This window comes from Labrus mixtus, chromosome 4 (assembly GCF_963584025.1).
Source record: "Labrus mixtus chromosome 4, fLabMix1.1, whole genome shotgun sequence".
Taxonomy (NCBI): Eukaryota; Metazoa; Chordata; class Actinopteri; order Labriformes; family Labridae; genus Labrus; species Labrus mixtus.
The window spans coordinates 19,154,215-19,174,097 of record NC_083615.1 but is presented as its reverse complement, the minus strand read 5'-3'; the positions used below and the strand labels follow the sequence as shown (position 1 = coordinate 19,174,097).

General features: G+C 43.8%; 1 protein-coding gene across 1 annotated transcript in view; it reads right to left on the bottom strand.

The window, feature by feature from the left end:
• The window catches only part of znf609a (zinc finger protein 609a), a 36,969-nt gene that overhangs the window by 13,734 nt on the left and 3,352 nt on the right, over positions 1 to 19,883 (bottom strand). Inside the window, exon 2 of the mRNA XM_061037050.1 lies at positions 5,169 to 6,017. Within this exon, the coding sequence (XP_060893033.1) occupies positions 5,169 to 5,897 (729 nt within the window). The 5' untranslated portion in view covers positions 5,898 to 6,017. The remainder of the gene's footprint in view (positions 1 to 5,168; positions 6,018 to 19,883) is intronic.

Here is a 19,883-nt window from a genome sequence, read left to right as displayed (position 1 = left end):
GCCTCTCTGCCAACAGGGTAGAGATGCTGGTTTTCTTAAACCAGAACCTTCATTTCATTTTGAAGTGACAGTGAATAGATTAAAGAACACTGTAGCTCCAAATGCACTTTAAGAAATAGTTTTGTTAAGAGTGCCTTATATTTTGATGTTCAGGTTTTATTGTAATACTTCTACAGATGTTTTTTTATTGACTTAAGGATGCTATAATAGGAATTGTAATTTTTGGACTATTTTTTGAAGAATTCATGTTTTCTCTAACTTGTTATTCAAGTGAAACTGTTTACACCACTTTTATGTGGAAATTAGATGTTTTGAATTCGTTTTTATAGAATTCATTTTTGTTAAACTTGTGCCTATTACAGCCAGGCTGATTATACCACTTTTAAGTGGATCTACAATTTATATTTAAGTGTACTTGTTATTTAACTAAGCACTAAGGAAATGTGTCATTTGTTTTCATGACTGAATATTAAAGGTAAAAGCTTTTACACCATTTTGACACCTAGTGTCAAAAATGGGTACTTTAGTCCAGATTCACATTAACACCAGCACGGCTCTCTCTCTTGCTCACGGCAGATAAGAGACTCAGGGAGCTAGCCTACATGCCGAAACAGCGACATCTACAGGCACAGAGGTCGTTGTGATTTCAGGACAATTATGGGAATTAAAACACGATTTTTTATTTATTTAATTTATGAATGAGGTGCACAGATGAACCGATCGTGAAGATAAATACCTCTACTGTACGGTATGGACGTTATAGCACAGCCCTCGTTTAGCCCTTGATTGACATATTAAACATCCAATCGGAAAACTCTTACTTTCCACCTAAATCTCGTTTCAATCAGTCAGCAGCCTGTTGGACCCGAAACTGTCGGAATCTGAACTTATTATCAAAAACATATTTAACTTTTAAAGCCTACCATGTGCTGCTGAATCAACCAAAACAGTTCATCCTACATTGACAGCCCATTGATTCTTGAGAACACAGCTGTTTTAACATCAAGTCAAAGTCTGCATAGACATGATTCGATTGACAACCCGTTAAGTTTTAATTAAACCGCTAGTTAAATCCAAATCAAGTAAGTTTAACCCTGAAGGAGCTGGTCGTAAAGGTGGAAAGGTTTACTCTGCAGTGTTTCCCTTAGGTTTAGAGCTCTGGGGGGGCGTCCTGCGAGTTGTTCCTGCAACTCCTGTTTCTGAGCGCACCTGAATACATCTCACATTGTCTGAGCACCCCTGAATGCAGCATGCTAACAGCGTATCCCCTGAGTAACGGCAGAGAGACATGCCCAGGGAAGTCCGAAGTCAACTAAGCCGACAACTTTATTTTCTGATGGTTCTTACGGCCCCCCCTAATATAATGGTAGGGGAAACACTGCTCTGTGAGGCTTAAAGACGCTGAACTAAAGAGCGGGTCAGATTAAAACGTTCCAGGACCAGCTGGAGGGATGGACTCCCGCAGCATTATCTAAAAACAGAAACTGGGTTAGATTAGATCACTCTGTAAACAGCTTGTTTCTAGGATGCTGCTATTTTTAGCTAGCAGGAATATCAGACACTTGGATAGCCGGGTTGAATTCAAACAGCGAGTCAGGATAAGACAGTATAAAAGGATAAAACATTCAATAGAAAAGCCTCACAACTTTCATTTTTAAATGCAAAATAACTGAACATCAAACAGAGGCCAGAGGCTGGCTGTAGCACAGTAGATGACTGTGTATGTGGAGCTCCAGTAGATGTCGCCCTTGAGCACCAGCATGAAATCAAAACAAACTGCTGTTTGGCCACACCTCCTCCATACTGAAGCCTCCGCTCTTCTCCAGAGACACACCTCCAACCCCCCTCCACCTTGTGTTCGCTCGAAGGAGTTTAGTGAAACCGGCAGACAAAATTGTCCTCGACTCGAGCTGCTATCACCTGTGTCCTGCATTGTTGTGTTAGCATGCTAATGTTAGCGCTCTTTAGTTAACCTGTAGCTTCACACTGCATGTAAATTGACACAGAATCAACATGATCTAAAAACTCTTACTAACATCCAAATAATCAGTGAGTATGTTCTTCTCTCTAGTTCTTCACTAAAACAGCTTTTATACTCAAGGGGAGGAGCCGGCCGTCCCATCCATGTAAACACAGCTCTGACAACAACACAGCCAGCGGGACTCGAGCTTCTCACTCATTGTAGACCGTCATGACTCAGAGAGAGTCACAGGATAGACTTGATTTCTGATATATTTATGTGGAACATGTCGCACATTCTTCCTTTAAAACACCATCATTCACAGAGAGAGAAACAGCTTTATCATACTGCTCAGATTTCCACTGATGCTTTATGGAGAGTAAAGCATGCAGTGTGTTCAGTATCACAGACTGATCATGTAACACACACAGAAAGACATGGGGGATTTTCCATCACAGCTAAAGCAGATTTATTCCAATGAGATAGAAAACAGTTTAAAGGTTTTAGGGGCTGAGCCATTAAGAGGTCAGTGATCTCTAACAACAGCAGGCGGTTGGGTCGCGTCTGCTTTAACTGAGAGCTCAGAGGTGACAGCAGTGAAGTGAGTGTGACGGACGCAGGAGGTCGGCCAGCTGGAAGCAGGAAACGGAGCACAAGTGCTGGAACTTGGCAGCAAACCTGCAGAGAGCTGGATAACAGACAGCTCTGAGCGGATGATCGCTGCAGGCCAGCAGGACGTTTGGCAGGCAGCAGATCTCAACGCTGAGCTAAATTTATAAGAAGAAGGAGAAGAAAGCTGGACTGAACTGCAGCTGTAGAGGAGATACGAGCTGAACACTGAGCGACAGCATTAGCAGATGTTTTTAATCTACTGCTTTCACTCCTAGAAACCAAATCATTAAATACATTTGATTTCTTATTTAAAGGAAATACTTGACTGAAAGACCAATACACTCTGTTCATGCCACCAGCCTGTAATGTCTGGCTGCTTAATCTGGATGGTTAATATAAAAAGGTGTCAAATCTTTTGCTGGAAGGAAACTAAAAACTGAGCCGCACCAAGTAACACTGTGCATCTCAACAACTGCAGAGTTTAACCCTGAAATAAACTACCGTAAAATCCGGAATATAAATCGCACCGGGATATAAGACGCACCCTGTTTTGAAGGTCTCTTAGGAAAACAGTTTAAACTTTTTTTTCTCTCTGTGTGACGATTTATATTGTGTTCAGCGATGTCAACAACGTGCAGTTTCTGTGCAGCTGTGTCGCTCTTAAAGTCCCGTCTTTTTACACGTTCGGGAGTTTGCTCTCCTACTAGCTACAGTATGGTAGTTGAGCTCTCAGCCTGCTGCAGGGAAAGTTGTGAGGCACAGACTCCTAGCTTGCGAGTCGAGCTGCCCGACTCCGCTGGTCACTCTTTAACTTTAATATAGGACTCTTTCAATCAAAAGAGCACTCCACAATGTCAGAACAATATACCACTGTTTCTGTAAATGCATGATTATGCCCTTGTGAGGGAGAAAAGATGTGAAAAAAAGTTGCGCAGCCAGCCTGGTCTGTGTCACCATCTTTCCCAGCACAGTGTGCACTCAGCTTTCAATACACGGGGATGGGGATGGGTTTTTAATCACATCAGGTCGTAGTGATAGGGCCTGCTGCACCGCTGTAATGATGGCGCTTGTTTCAGTATTTTGTACTGGTATATTGCTCGCACCGGTGTATAAGAAGCAGCCAACCTTTAAGACGAAAAAATAGGTATTAAAAGTGTGTCTTATACACCGGATTTTACGGTAAGTGGCATTTCAAACCAAGGTTCTACTTTTCAAAACACTCGTTTTAAGATAATACAACCAGCGATATTTCAAATGATAGCATCAACAAGTAGCCTTAAGATAAAAACTATGGATTTACAGTGGATCTGGCCAAGGCCACCCATAAGAGGGGAAAAAGGGGAAAGCTTTAAAAAGGCACCTTTTATTTATAGTTGCTTCAGTAAAAAGTCACCTGTTTCAACATCTTCTTAAAATGATGTGAGACTCTTGTTTTTGTAAAGTTTCCAATATAAGCAGGCCCAGAGGGAGCTAATGTCAGCAAGGATGGTAGCGCTAACCCTACTGATCCACTGTGTATGTTGATTTAGCGCCCATTCACCAGGTCTTTCAGGGGCCCAGCCATTGGGCCAGTCTCGAACCTCGTGCAGAGAATCTAACCTCGTGTATTTGAAAGTGCTGCCTTAATCTACTTAAAAAAACCTGCTAACCAGAACATCTGTTCAGAGTGCACATATGTTCATAGCACACACAAATATTTTCGAGCCAGCTTGTAGAGTTGCAGGTTTGTAACGACCCCTTTGTCTGTCCACCAGAGCAGTGGGCTGCTCTCTGCAGGGGGACGAGACACCCTCATGTAAGTTTTTGTCTTCTGAATTGTGCCACAAAAAGGTTTACAAATCTGATATTGTGAAAAACCGGAGGCAAAAATAAAATCTGGAAATGAAACGTAAATATTTGCTAACATCTCCAGCTCCAACCTCTCATTCAAATGTGGTCACTTCTGGCTCCAAAAACCAAGACAGCAACCACAAAAATACAAAACGAAAGGTTTTAATGACAGCTGTCGTGTTCTATCGGAAAGATATCCTTAAATGACTTCTTTCCCTGATTTCCGACTGTATCCACTATCCTATCTCTACAATAAAGGCAAAAAAATTAAGGGGGGGCGCCCCCCTAATATAATGGTAGGGGAAACACTGGTGATGTTACAAAGGCTACCTCCACTTCTGTGGATACACTGTGGTGAATATCTGAGGTATGTCATCGTCTACTGCAAGTGTTTTTATCACGTTTGTCGTTTCGCTCAACTTAAGTGCATAATTAAATCAATCGGGTTCCCCTTCAAGACAGATCTGTTAGGTTTGGATTAGAGGAGATCAGCCCAGATTTAATGACGCCTCAATTCAGGCAACCGCGTCTTATTTTTTCCTCTCTTAACCAGAAATGTCTTTGAACATCAATTACTGTTGGATGAAACACCCGTACAGTTTTGCTTTGTGAGCAAAAACATAAAAAACAGAATAAATGAAAGAAAGTCATTATTTAAAAAGCATCATTAAACAGAGAGATAGGAGGCGTGTGTTCTCTTCAGCCAGGCCCACAGCAGCCACAGTCACATGATGAACAAACATAAATAACGTCATTTTGCTCTTACCTTCACACTGACCACCTTCTTCAGATTTCTGCATTCACCGTTATCCACCTCCTCCTGCTCTGTTGTCATAGCAACAGGCTGGCCAATCCCTGCCGAGTCCAGTGCCATATTCCCGAGCTGCTCAGCGGCAGCCAACTCAGGGTTTTGTTGGCCCTCGAAGGGGCCGCTGCGAGGGGCCCCCAGTGGCAGGATGGGGGCCACGGCCTCCTTCTCAGTGTTGACCACTCCTGTGACCCCCACCTCCATTTTCTCCTTCTTAGTTTTCCCAGATACTCCGTCTTTGTCCTTTTTCACTGCTGGGAGGTTTCGGGAGGGTTTACTGGACTTGTCCGTTCCCTTAGTGGGAGTAGAGTTGGGGCTCTGGGGGGGCAGGTCCCCAGGGGCCCGACTCTGAACCTCCTTCTTGGCTCCGTCTGAGACTGGGGCCTTCACGCTCTCTTTAGAGTTTTTACTACGTTTGGATTTAGATTTGCTCTCTTTGCCCTGTGTGGCAGCTACAGGACTAACAAACTTTATATTGTCAGGTAAAGCAGCCACAGCGCTGGGGGGGGCCGCCATGCCCCCTCCCTCCTTGCTGCTCGACATCTCTAGTTTATCCTTCTCCAAGTCTGCGTCCAGGTCAATGATCAGATTGCCAACACCGATATCCCACTCATCGCCGCTGTCGTACGTGTCCACCGCGTTGGAGTCCACACCTTTCCCGCCTGCAGGGCCGCTGCTGAGGGACATCTTAGTAGGATCGTCCCGGAGCGCCGCAGGAGGGCCACAGGAGGGCCGCACTCCTCCCAGCCACAGGACGCCTCCTCAGGGCAGGACCCCGCGCCTCCTCCCTGCTCCCCACATCTCCTCCTGAAGAGAGGAGAGAGTTAGACTGACAGAAAACAGCAACAGGATACAGACACTCATAAAAGTTACTTCCATGAGGAAGTGATCCCGACATCGCTGTAACCAATCAGCATCTTATTTTTTACATTTTTATCTTAGTTTAATATTTATCTCAGCGAGTTTGTCTTCTCTGATTGCTGCTGTAGAAAATGTGAGGAATGATTTGGTGATGCTGCGTCTACATGATCAACATTTGGAGACACTAACAAAAGCAGAATGATTACCTTTAACTCCTCTGTTTAAACTACAGTGTTTCATTTTTCATTTCTCCCCGCCGTTATTATTACAGAACGTGGACTTTAGTATCATCGAAAACAAACAGCTCAACAAAACCAGTACAAAAAATTATTTTATTGCTCATTTAATTTATTGCTCTGACACAAAGGCCGTGTTGACGAGGATCATGGTCGGTCATCGGGAAATTGTTTCCCAGCATGAGTGATCAGACACTTCCTCCTTCAGGCCTCTTATCATATGAAAAGGAGCTGTGCGACCTCTGACCTCCTCTGACAATACAGCTGTTGGCAGAGACGGCTGGGGGTGGGGTCGGGGGTTAGTTAACAGCCTGCACTCTCAATGACTCAAAACCAGCCCTTTTCAGCCGTCATCATGTCTTTGTACACTCATTGATCCCTTGACGGCGTAATATCCCAGTCTGAATTCACATTGTGTTTTGGTGTTGCGGAAGAACAGCACAGCAGGAGCTCCACATACACACACAGTCAGACATGCACACACACACACACAGCACTACCAACTGATCAGAGCTGTTCTCAGATCAGTTCTCTGAAGCCACACCTCATTACAAGCCGGAGAGACTTTGCTTGGAGACGAGCCTGGTCGCTCTGACCTGCAGACCCATCCAGCAGGACAAACAATCACGCTCGGTCTGATGGAGACTTGGCTCGGCCGTTTCCACAACTCAACACAGACGAGCCAGCCAGCCAGCATCTTCTGACAGTGAAGGGTTATAAACTACAAGTCGGAGTCAGGTCGAGTCCTCGCTCAGTTATTAACAGGCTGTCAGAGCTGCGGGGTGAGGAGGAGGAGGCGGTTACATCTCTGTGTGGACTGTTAGGAGACCGGCTCAGAGAATAACTGGATCTGAATTAACTGGTCCTAAAATGTTTTAATTTCTCTGCTTTATTTGGCCGACTCATTTAAAAGAATCAAATGAGACAATTAAGAGATCTTTGAGATTATCAGGCAGATACCGAAACTAAAGACTATTGAACGAGACTTTTAAATATTGTTTTAGTCTTTAATCCAAAGCAAGGAGGGCCGTCTCCTGTTCCATCTTCTCAAGTATCAGGAGTCAAACCAGTGCTCTGAAATCAGCCCACAAGCGCTAAATGCGGGTTGATTTTCCGTTTGGCGAGTTAATTTCAAAGAGCAATGCACTTCATGGCGGTTAATATTTATCCCAACAGTCATGTTAAAACTATACTAAACTGCGTATGACGTAGGCTAGCTGCGGCTACTTGTCCCTGCTCATCTGCAGACGGGTCATCGCGGGGGCACGCCGAGACGAGACACACCAACATATATGGCTGCAACGCACACACACACCGGAACGCCAACCACCGTGCGCACCTGTTTACTTGTAGTGCAACGGAACACGGTTGATCCGTATGTAACGGGAACGCATGTTCAACTTTTCTCCGTTCACTTCCACGGTGTCTGCTTTTATCAAGAATCAATAACTTAACGATCGTAACGTCAGCCAGCTGTAGTCTGTGAACTTCACACAGACTGTCAAACAACGCTGCGTTATAGCCAGCAAATATATTTTTATTATTTACTACTTAATTTCCTGAACTGATTAAATGATCCAAATCATCTGTGACTTAAATCTGTGATTATTTGACAAAATACCTTAACTCAAATAAATGTGCTTAAACAAATGTGTATGTAAAACGAAAACACAATTTGAAACCAAAAGAGCATCCATCATAGGAAGAGGAAGAAATGCACTGAGGATGTGACCTCCCCTCTCTCAATCTCTTTACACCCCTCTCCCTCAAAATCCCTCTCCTCCTGTTTCACTGTTGCAATAAAAAAAAATATTTACCAGATTGAATTGGGGTTTCAGTAACTTAAGCATAATGATAATATTATTTATAAAATGGTCAGAAATAACAGGAAATGCACAGATTTCTGTCAAATAAGGAAATACAGACTCGTAGACTATACTGTAATACACGGGTCGAACGGAGACTGCGTGACACTTTTTGTGACCAAATCAACATGACAACATGTCCACAGACAGAACTATAATACTGTCACTGTGATTGATTGAATCAGACAAAAACAAGACTAAGTTGTTAATAAACCTATAACGTACAGCTTAGACTTTACTGTTCATGCACAGAGCAGCCATGTTGAAATTCAGCTCAGGCTACTGAAGTTGCTCTGAGTTTCTGAGCTGGAGTTCTGACTTCAGGGGCGTTCCTGTTTGGTGAGCCTGAACATCACTGACAGCAGGAGGGTTTATATGACAATGACATCATCAGCTGACATTGGTTAACCTTCTGTTACATGTTAGCTGTTTGTTCACACAGACAGAAAAAAGGTATCGCCTCGATTGTCGCTTAAACTGGCAATATGCAGTTCCTTTAAAAAACTGAGGCTTTCAGCAGATGTGCGGTACGTTTCCAGTCAATCGCCATGAGCGAGTAGGCAAACTTCAACGACTTCAATCTACAAAATGTGAAGTTTCAGTTTCAATGCTATTGAACAATCTACCAGTTCTCAGAGCAGAGTGTAAGATAAATAAATGAGGACAGATTTACCATCATGTTTTTGTATAAAAAATGTGGCTTCACATCATGTTGACAAAGCGACTGTCCTGGAACATTCACTTGTAGATGTGCAACGACTATAATCACCAAAACAACTGTACTTTAGGAACAGACATACACTCTCACCAACACTGTAACGTCTCTGCACTCTAAAAATACATCACCACATTGAAATGAGGGCTGCTGTGAAACCCGTCTCTGCAGGAAGAACCTGACCATCACTCAGACGTCTGTTTGTTTGGTGAGTCTGCAGGATGAGTGAGTCTGAACATCACCGTGACAACAGGAGTATCCACAAACCTCCTCACTGTCACAATATTAGTTTTCAAGGTTACAAAATAAAACTATTTTAAATTAAAAAAAAAAAAAACTATTAAACTAGCTAGCTTCAAAACCGCTCTACTTATTTAGTGTATTCTCTTCTGAAAAATCACCTTCTCGTTTTCCTCCAACGGTAGAGCTAAGGCCCTGTGTGGGGCAGAGAAGCACTGGCTGTGCGTTCAGATGAAGTGCCTGTGCACTTAGAATGAAAGCGCTGTACGTGCAAAATGTTTCTATGACAGTCTCTTGACAACAGCTGCTGAATGACTGACAGAGTTGCTTTAGTTTTATATTTGAGATAGATTCCCCCTTTCACTATTTTGTCTGGATGATGAGCTTCAAAATAATGACGGCCCCGCTATCCCCGCTCTGATCAGACATCGAGCAAGGACCAGAACGATCTTCTACATGATTGGCTGGTTGGAAAGAGGGCCAGTGAAGTGAACTGCACCCTTCTGAATAGTTGACTAGAAGTGACCAATGGCCGCTACGCCTGTTACTGGACCTTCTGTAGAAGGACTAATCACAGACCCTGCTCTCCTGAAACTGGCCTCATCTCACCCTGCAGTCCGCCTTAAACCACCTGTAACTTTTTTGTTTTCAGTTGGCTGTGAATCTTATAATCCACTGAACACTTTCTCTCCTCCAGCTGCCTGCAGGGTGTTTACACTGCGTCACCACATGAAGTCTGCTGGCTGTTACCTGCACACAGCGCGTCTGCCAAAGACTCCGTGCAGGTTTACAGTGTGCAGAGCACGACGAGAGAACATAATAAACAGCTGAAGAAGAAATGACAACAGTCTATAAATACTAAATACCTCCTCTGGGGTTTTATACTCCGTAAATGTCTGCATGTGGTTAAATCATCTACGAGAAAAGAAAGGAAAGAAGAAGAGGAGGATTTTACACACTTCAAGTTTCTGTCAACTCCAAAAATATTATAGACTCAAAGAAAAGAAAGCTGGAGAACATCTGCAGGAGTTTAGCATCGAGGGAATACTTCAGCATTATGGGAAATGTAGTTATTCCTGCTGTGGCAGACTAAAGGAATGATTGATAGATATAGTGTTCCTGTCTGTCAGGTACATATGAAGCCACAGACAGACACTCCCCCTCCAAGATAAGTCTGAGGACCGATCACAAACCCCTTTCTCTCTCTCAGCTGGTTTATCTAGCTAGGTCCAGTACCAGGTCCCAGTTTGAAGGCCTACCTTTAATATAGCTTTCCAGCATTTTTAGATTAAATAGTAGACACATTGATAACACCTCCTCTGGTATTAAATAAGAAGCTTTCTGCTCCTTTCACAGATCATCTCTGAAACTGTACTGACACCCCAAAGGTGACATTTAAAGCCTGTAAATCTGTTCAGACTCCATCAGAACAACATCCTGAACAAGTCAACCCTGATATGAGAAATGTGTTTACTTTGTCTCTTTAGACCTCAGTATGAGATGTGTCTGTGTAAACATGGGTTCAGATAAGATCTGCAGACAGATTGGATCAGTCTGAAGAGGAGAGAGTCCCACCCTTCCACCAGTCCACATGTTCACTCTGGTTTTTATATGATGTGCTGTATTTTGGGTGTCAGTCTGCTGATCATTAATAGTTCCCAGCAGCTGTGTTATCCACAGAGATCCACACACACCCAGTAATTACACCTAGGGTTACATAATCAGTTGCAATAAATTGGTTGTTAAATTACTCATTTCAATTCAGCTGACAGCACACATAGAAACTGAGACTTATTGCTAAGTGTGACGAGTAGCACGAGATAATATTTCTCATGGAGGTGAAAACTGTCTTGTGATATCAGTACATAGACGCAGAGCAGAGGTTATCATGGCAGAGGCTGATGTTGAAGTTACCTCCACCCTCATTCATAAACAACCTGCTCCGACCTCCACCTCAGCGACAAGGAAGTGTGGACCACAGGAACGTGAGGAACACAGAGGAGAAATCCTTCCTGCATTATCCCATTCTTCTGAAGTCTTTTACCTGCTCTTTTGTAAAGCGTCTCGAGATAACATGGGTTTAGAATTCTCAGCTGAAGAGAGAGGAAATGTTAGGAGGAGAGAGAGTGGGGATGACATAGAGCAAAGGGCAGAGGTCAGATTCAAACCCACGGCCGCTGCAATAAGGACTTCAGCACTCTGAAACGTTTGTCTTGAACCAAATATCATGTATCATGTATCATCTCGACCCGTGTGTATCCTCACACCTAGAGGTGGGTGATATGGAAAAAATATCATATCACGATTTTTTTATGGCAAAATCACAATCAGGATTTTACCACGATTTTTTTCATACTGGTCTTAAAGACTAATTTGCAAGGTAAGGCAAACACAATACAGAATGAGTTCATTATGTGACAAATGATCAAAGTAAGTTTTACTGAAAGAAGAGTTTCATTCATAGAGGGGGCGGGACATCGTTGATTGATTGAAAACACTTCAAGCAGAATGCATGGAAATCAATGTATAGAAATAAGTGATTGTAGACCACTGTTAAGAAAAATGACTGCCGAGGTCCGGACCTCGCTGATATGATTGCCTCCCTCTGTCTGTCTGAGCTCCGCTCTGTCTGTGAAAGTCTCTCGTGCTTGTTAAAACGGTTCGTTGTGTCGCTATCCGAGATTAAAACCTTAACTGTGCAAACTATGCAGATAAGTCAACTGTTGCCCAAGCCGTGTCGGTTTGGAAAAATATCACAACAGTTGTAGCCTAGGCTATATAACCGGGATGGAGTTGTTCTTGCGGACTAACTCTTCAGTTTCGTTTTCACCGCTGCGGAGCAGAATAGCGAAGGGGGAGACACGTCTGTGTAGGAGCATAAACTCCAGCATGATAGAATAAACACATTAGCCCGGTTCTACGGTCAACATGTCCAAATCCTTCACGATCTAAGATTGGTATATCGCACACCACTACTCTTTAATAATTGTTTATTTTTCTCTCCTCATATTTTTAATTAGGGATGACCCGATACCAGTATTCGGCATTGGTCCGATGCCGCCTTTAAGTACTCATTTGTATTTGTAAAACTACGCGGATACAACGGCACCGATACCACTTTACGGCGGGCGTGCGCCTCTTTTCAGTTGAGTGGGTAGGCGGAGAGAAGCGAGATGTCAGCGGTGTGGAGATATTTCAGCGTAAACGATGACGACAAAAGAAGAGCAGACTGCAAACTTTGCACTGCAAAATTGTCAAGGGGAGGGGTGAAAATTTGCTCCTTTAATACGAGTAATTTGATTAAACATCTTAAGAACCAGCACGCCGCAGAGTTCACGGAGTTTGTTAAAGCTAGCAGCGGGACACAGCTACAGCCAACTTTGCAGCAAACGCTGGAGAAGCGAGAGAAACTGTCGAGAGACAACCCGCGCGCGGTTTGAGGAGTTAACCCGAAAAGTGAGCTCTTCCGATGCTTTAGCATCAGATGTAATTCCTGCTGTGACCGTGCTTCAGAGACTTTTTACCAAAGAAACAGACGCGGATCAGGGCATCAAAACGATGAAAGCAACCTTGGCTGCAGCCGTCAACAGGCGCTTCATGGATGCTGAAAAAAACCCACTCTACTGAATTGCTACTGTACTCCATCCGAGGTAAAGTCCCTGTCTTTATTCCTGTGTGCCTGCTTGTCAGTGTGTCTGTCTGTGTAACTGTGTCTGCCTGTCTGTGTATCTGTGTGTATCTGTCTGTCTGTGTGGGCCTATTTTTCTTTTATCATCTTAAAAACTAAGTTATGCCTCCATTTTAGGTACAAGGATAGTTTTTTCTCAAACACTGACGCTGCTTCTGAGGCCAAAGAGATGGTGATGCTGGAGCTGCAGAAGCTGACTGGAGGAGAGGCCAGTAAGCAGGAGGACATAGGGGAACCCCCTGCCAGAAAGTTACGAAAAGCCCAGGCCAACAGCAGTCTGGACAGCATTTTTGACGAGATTGCAGATGAGCAAGCATCAACATCTCTGAGCAGTGCTCCAGTGGGTGCTGCTATTCAGTTAGAGACATACCTAGGAGAGACTACAACTTCTCGTGAAGACAGCCCATTGCAGTACTGGGGGGTTAACAAAGTGCGGTTTCCTACTCTTGCCCAAATGTCAAGGAGATACCTTTCAACACCATGCAGTAGTGTGGAAAGCGAAAGATTTTTTAGCTCGGTGTCAAATATTGTAGATGAGAGCAGAAACAGGCTCATTGCTGATAATGCAGAGAAACTGCTTTTCATCAGAAAAAGACTTGCCTCTTACTTTTCAGACAAAGACTTAATCCACACAGTCAGCACTTGCATATGAGTGTTCTTTTGTTTTGTGTTACAGAGATCCACTGAGTATGTTACAGGTTACATAAAAAGGAAATGTCTGGCAGTGCCATGTTTGTTTCTAAAAACTGTTATAATGTCAGCAACAGGAATGTTAATGTTTTTCAGTTGTAAAGTCAAAAAGTAAGGAATCATATCTGATTTAAATAAAACTTACTTTCAAAGTGATTAAGAGAAATTCAGTGGCATTATTAAGTACTCGTAGCGGTACTCGGTATCGGTGAGTACCCAAATGTAAGTACTTGTACTTGGTTTGCAAAAAAGTGGTATTGGTGCATCTCTATTTTTAACACTACTGAACAATGTGATCCACATCAAGTATTGGTCTCATCGTGTAGGCCTGCTTCAATATGTGGATGGATTATTATCTGCAGAGGCAACAGGAGAACAACAGGGATGCACCTTCATTTGTAAGCTGATGTTTCTGGAGCTAATGAGTTTTCTTTCTTTGTGTAAAGTAAATGACAGTCAATCAGCTGATTCTCAAACACCGCATCAGCCCTTATATCTACAGTGACATCAGGCTCAGACAGAATCAAGTAAAGGAAACAACCAGCCAGCTGCTTTGTCATCTTTTGAATCACGTTCACATTTCTGCAGCTTTCAGACAAAGTCATTGACAGACTGCAGCATCAGAGAGTATCTGTGATGCTCACCAGAGGCTCCAACCTGCATCTGTTTACTGAAGAGACCTGCAGGCTACAGGAAGTTCAAGTCAAAGCATCCAACCTGAGCTTCCACATAAGGAGGACATCTTTCAATCCGAGGACTCAGTTTAACTTGAGACAAAAACAGAAATCCTTCAGATGTGCGCTCTGACCCGCAGCTGTCAGTGCCACAAGTGGAAACACCCACATCCTGTTTCAGCGCACACAGATGGATGTGTGATAAACAGGAGAACAGTAGAGTAAAAATCATGCATGTGAGTCTCAACGACATACTGTAACTCATTTTATCTACACTTGCAGGTTGAACATGTCTAATCATACCCTCCTTAAACTGACCGTCTATCCCAAAGCACAGATTTCACACTGATGTGTTGTAAAGTGAGTCCTCGACAGGCATGAAAACAGCAGCCCACAGACTCCAGCAGCAGCACAATGAGCTGTCAGACGCCTGCGGCCTTCAGTGTGTGCGTGAAAAGAGAAACCAGAGCAGCAAAGCGTGTCTCTGTCTCAGTGTTTCGTCCTCTCGGTCTGGATCTTCTGTCACACAAACAGCTGCAGGGTCCAAAACAACTCATCTAACCGTTAGCATGGCTTTCTCTACGTAGAGTCAGCCTTAACAGAGTCACGCCTAAAAACATGATGACGTACACCTCGGCGGATTCAAACCTGAATGGATCTTACAGGCTGACACGACACTCGCTCTCAAACATTTCTAGTACGCTCTTGGGAAAACGCTGTATTTCTTTTTCTTGTAAGTAGACTTAGATGAATTAAACGTGTCACAAAGCCGTCCCTCCCAACGACACCGTTAGCTCCCAGTGCCACACCTTAACCATCCATCAGGCTGTACTGTAGATGATATGACTAGTGTTTGATAATCAGCTCTGCTGATGCTAATGTTAGCATCCTACACAGGTTTCATTTTTCCAACTCAACAGGTGAGATTCTTCATTCTGTCGCTGTATTTCAGTATATCACTTTTCTGCACAGCGTACAGACGGGCAGACACTAGTATACAAGACAGGAAGCAAAGCCTCAGTGAACCGGTTCATAACTCTGAAACCGGGCTGCTGACCGGTTTGTAGTAAGTTTTTACCGATCCAGTCCTCCACGTACCGATTCACTTGGATCTTTAACGGTAAGATCGTTTCTTCTTTACAACTATAGGAGCCTTGCAGCAACTCAGCTGCGTGGGAAAAGAGAGTGTCAGTGCCTTATAGAGCCGCGACGTTCCTCGTCTGTCTACGAGAGCAACAGAGAGGAATACAGTAACGGGGCATCGAGGTAAAAATTGCACGTCGCTTCATACTGCATCGCTCAGGGTTAGTTAGGACACTCCAATAGGAAATGATAGAATCAGGCCAATTTTGTTTCCGACGCTCACTCGCATCGTGTGCCGTTAGTGAGACAGACATAGAAGTTGCTTCAGAGCTAAGATGACAGCTTTCTTCATGTTGGATTCTCTGTTCTTGGAGGTCAGTTATGATTGACTTTAAACCTGCAGAGCAAATCACACTCTGAAACTTAAACTCTGCATGAACGCTAAGAAAGTAACTCCGTCACCCCTACAGGTGAGAACCCTAACCCTAAGGCGTCAAACAGTCAAAGAAACCTGAGCCTCTGCAGCTTTGTTCCTCTCTGACTGTCTCTGTCAGGACTCGAGCAGTCTGCTTGTCTCAGCAGTGTGTTCAGCCTGCATCCATCACACTCTCTCTCTCTCCTCCTGACATTACAGAGGACTCTCCATCTTATTGATTACCCAGTGGGTGTATAGCTCCGTCAGCTGCTCTGCTCTCAGCACACTGCCGAGCTCCAACAGCAAACTGCTCTGAAATCAACTGCTAAGTGAGGAGGAAGGGAATTCAAACTTCAGCTGCAGGTAAATCAGACCTGTGGAGGCTGATTCAGGGTGGTGCCTCTCTGAACGTGAGGGTGGTTGCTTCTTAATTGTGATTTCTCAATTATGAGAGAGCTCTTTGTCAGCTTTTGACAGTTGGTGTTGCTCGATATCAACATCAATCTGGCATATTCAGTCCAAATTAATTTGCAGAACAACTTCCTTTTCCATATTAAGCAAATTGTCATGTGTAGGAGGCTGGAACCAGCAAGAACTCAGGATGTTGGCTTGGGAAAAGCGTCGACAATTAATTTAATTGTTCTAATCTATTGTAATGGTTTAAACTGCAGTGTCCACTTTGTATCGTTACGTAATGCACATGCACAGCTGCACATGTTTAATCCTGCCTATCATGTTGTCAGTTCTGTGTATTTTCTTTTTCTGGTGTGTGAGACGAATACAAAACCTTTGCTGTGTCTAGAAGTGATGTCATGGATTCTAAACGAGTGTATTTTTGCAGCAGTGAGACTGTGGAGGATTAAAACACAGCCTCTATCCTCTCCTGCAGCAGCTCTACATGCAGCACTCCTCAACCCTACCCGGCTCGTCTTTATCTCTTAGCACCCTCTGAGGCGGAGTTCACCCAGTGGTCAGGAGGTGCAGCAGCCGAGCTGCAGTTAACAGGCGGAGAGCTGCACCGCCCCGGCCTTTATCTCCAGCTTCCTCCCACATGTCACAGAGGAAACACAAACACTAATTATCAAAGAGTCTGCAGGAGACCACAAACCACACGACTAACAACAGAGAGGACGCCCACTGTGTTCTGTCTCACTGCTTTATCTCTGTAAGAAGTTCTGCTGTAACAGAGGCGTCAACACAACATGACTGATATAGAAACAAATCAAACAGAGCTGTATATGGAGGTGTGTCAGCTTTGTTACTCTATAGATGTTTTCACTTATGAACTCATGAAAATATTTAGATAATTTGAAGAGGACTGATCCAGATATTCTCCTGACCTGCACCTCATTTACACACGCACCTCACAGCTGGAGACAATCCCTCTCAGATGGGAGGGGGGGGGCAGGAGATCTCCAGAGGAAAGCCGTGACGTAAAAAAGATTAAAACAGAAGTAGTGGACGATAGGGGTGTAAAGGTACACGTACCGTTTCGGTACAGGGCTTGCGGACCGATTCGAGTCCGCGCGGAACAAAAAGGCTTTAATCTGTGTTCCCACACGGACCATAAAGCAGAAGCACACCTCAGGGTGGAGGAAGGCTGCGGCCGCTGGTATGGGACACAGCTTTTAGTTAGCAACTTGTAAAAAAGTTCAAACATAAACTGTGCAGATTACTAGTTCCTCGAGTCCTGTCGGTTTGGACAGTTGCATATAACCGGGATGGAGTTCTTTCTACAGACTTACTCTTAAGTTTCGTTTTCATTTTCAGCGATGATCCCACTCCAGCAGCACTGCATTGCAAAAGGGGAGTGGGGGGGGGCACGTCTGTGTGGGAGCACAACCTGCAGCATGATAGAATGAACACCCTCCCTACCCATTCCCACAATAATGGACAAAGAGACGTTGACAAGACGAGAGTAGTGTGCCGTCGTTCAGCGGACATCGGGTACGTCGCAGGCAACACGTCCAACTTATTAAAGCACTTGAAAAGGCACCACACAAACGTAAACATCACTGCAACTAGGAAAAAAAAGACAGCCTTTTGCTAATAATTCTGAACGGGCCAAAGCCATAACAAATGCCATTGAAGTTCTTATATCGACAGAGGGAAATATTAATAGTTCTGTGATGAAACTATACTGTCCCAGATGTGATTAGGTTTATTATGTGCTCAAAGGGCATTCAAAAAACTGTTGGCTTCATAAACTAAAAAGGTCACTGTAATTAAAAATAAATATTTTTACATATAGACTATATTAATTACTTCATTTAATTCTAAAATGCTTTATTTCATGTCTTTTATTTATTGGAGACTGTTTTGGTTGAAGGATGCAGCATAAGTTTATTAATTTTTTTTACAATGTTTAATATAAAATGTTATTAAAAAGTAACCTGAGCAGGTGTACAAGTCTGAACTGTCGATGCTGCACTTAGCCCAATGTGTAAAAGGGAAATTCTAAATGTTCCTAATAAAGAAAAAAAAAAAAGTGTTGCATCAGGTCCCTTTGCTGTACCGAAAATGTACCGAACTGAAGCTTCAAAACTGAGAACCGTACCGAACCGAAATATTTATGTGCTATGTTACACCCCTAGTGGACGAAGAAACAGAGTCCGGCTCAGCTGATCCCGTCTCTCCTTTGTAACGCCTCTGTTACTACCTGGGAAGACAGTACAGAGGGGGGTCACTATGTCGCCCCATTACGCCTCTGCAACATTCAGACTGAAGGCCAAACGTCAGAGGTGTAAAAATCACGGCTTGAAATGTCACTTAGAATAACAGTCTGAGCCCGTCAGTGACATACAGTTTTTTTTGTGGACTCACTTTGCATTTGACCCAAAACATGTCTATGATAAAAGCTTCATGGCTGAAAATCTACTGGAGCGATCCAAACTTACATCATTCAGTTTGAATAATATGAAGATTAAGACTGAGGTTTAAAATTACAGAATGACCTATGTGTATTTTTCTGCAGATGGAGGAAACACTGACCTCTGTTTGACAGTATAGAAGTAGATATATGTATGTGCTGCTCAACAGACACCTCTCTAATCCCTCCTGACTCTGCAGGTCGACAGCAGAGCTGCTGATGTTTTCATCGACTCAGGTAACTCCTCTGAATCTCTCAGAGTCATTCATCACTGCAGAGATCCGCAGAGGGACCTGCAGGCTGTGTGTGGCAGAGCGCTGAGCAAGCAGGTGGGCTGATCAGGGTGACGAAGGGTCATGTAGCTCAGCGGTGCTCTTTTCCTGTAAGACTGGCTCCCCAGGAGGAGCAGACAGATTGGTTCAATTCAGCTTCCTGTCTGTGTCCTCCAGCAGGGCGGCACAGCTCAGCGGGCCTGAAGTCAACCCGACCATCTCACAACACACCGGTCTGCGCGGCACAGAGTAACTGCACCTGTCCACAGCTGGAAATGTTCAATTCACTCAAAGTAAACTTCTTATTGAGGGCTCAATCCTTCTGCATTTTGTAGAAGAAACACCAGGAACTAACTAATCGATGCAGGTTACCGTCAACAGCTATGCTTCAATGTCCTTCCTTTTGACTCTTCCACGTACAGACTGCAGGAGCTGGAGATCAACACAACACACCCATCCGCTGAACCACAGTGTCCATTAATTTGTGATTTTTAAAATGCATGATAACAAACAAAAGATTGTTTACTACACCTTTAAGTACTCATGTAACCAAAGAGAAAACCAGACTCAAAATGGTAAAAGACTTGCTCCCGCTCAGACCAGCTGCAGAGCTTTAGAGGAAACAGGTTAAAAAACTGCAACACCTTTGACCTTTGGAAATAGAGGTGTTTCAGAGTGTAAAGACACAGAGGCTTAATGATGCCGATGTCCATGTTGACTTACATATCGGGTCCATAATCACAACCTGTCCTTCCCTGATTCATCATTACCCGATCGCCTTAATATTCCACGGGGAAAAAAATCCACAACCAGCACTGTTTAGCAAAAGGTTAAATTACCCTGAGCCTTGATCATTTCAAGAGGACTGCTCCTGAAATCCTCCTGATCTGGGTTTTCACCCACACAGAGGAAACAATCCCTGACAGATGATGGCGGGTGGGGGGAGGCAAGACATGACGTAAACTCAGGAGTTTCCTGCAAGTGTCGGAACTTTTTTTTGTCACATCTTACATAGGTGACCCCCCCTCCCATCTGACAGGGATAGCCTCCCGCTGTGAGGTGCAT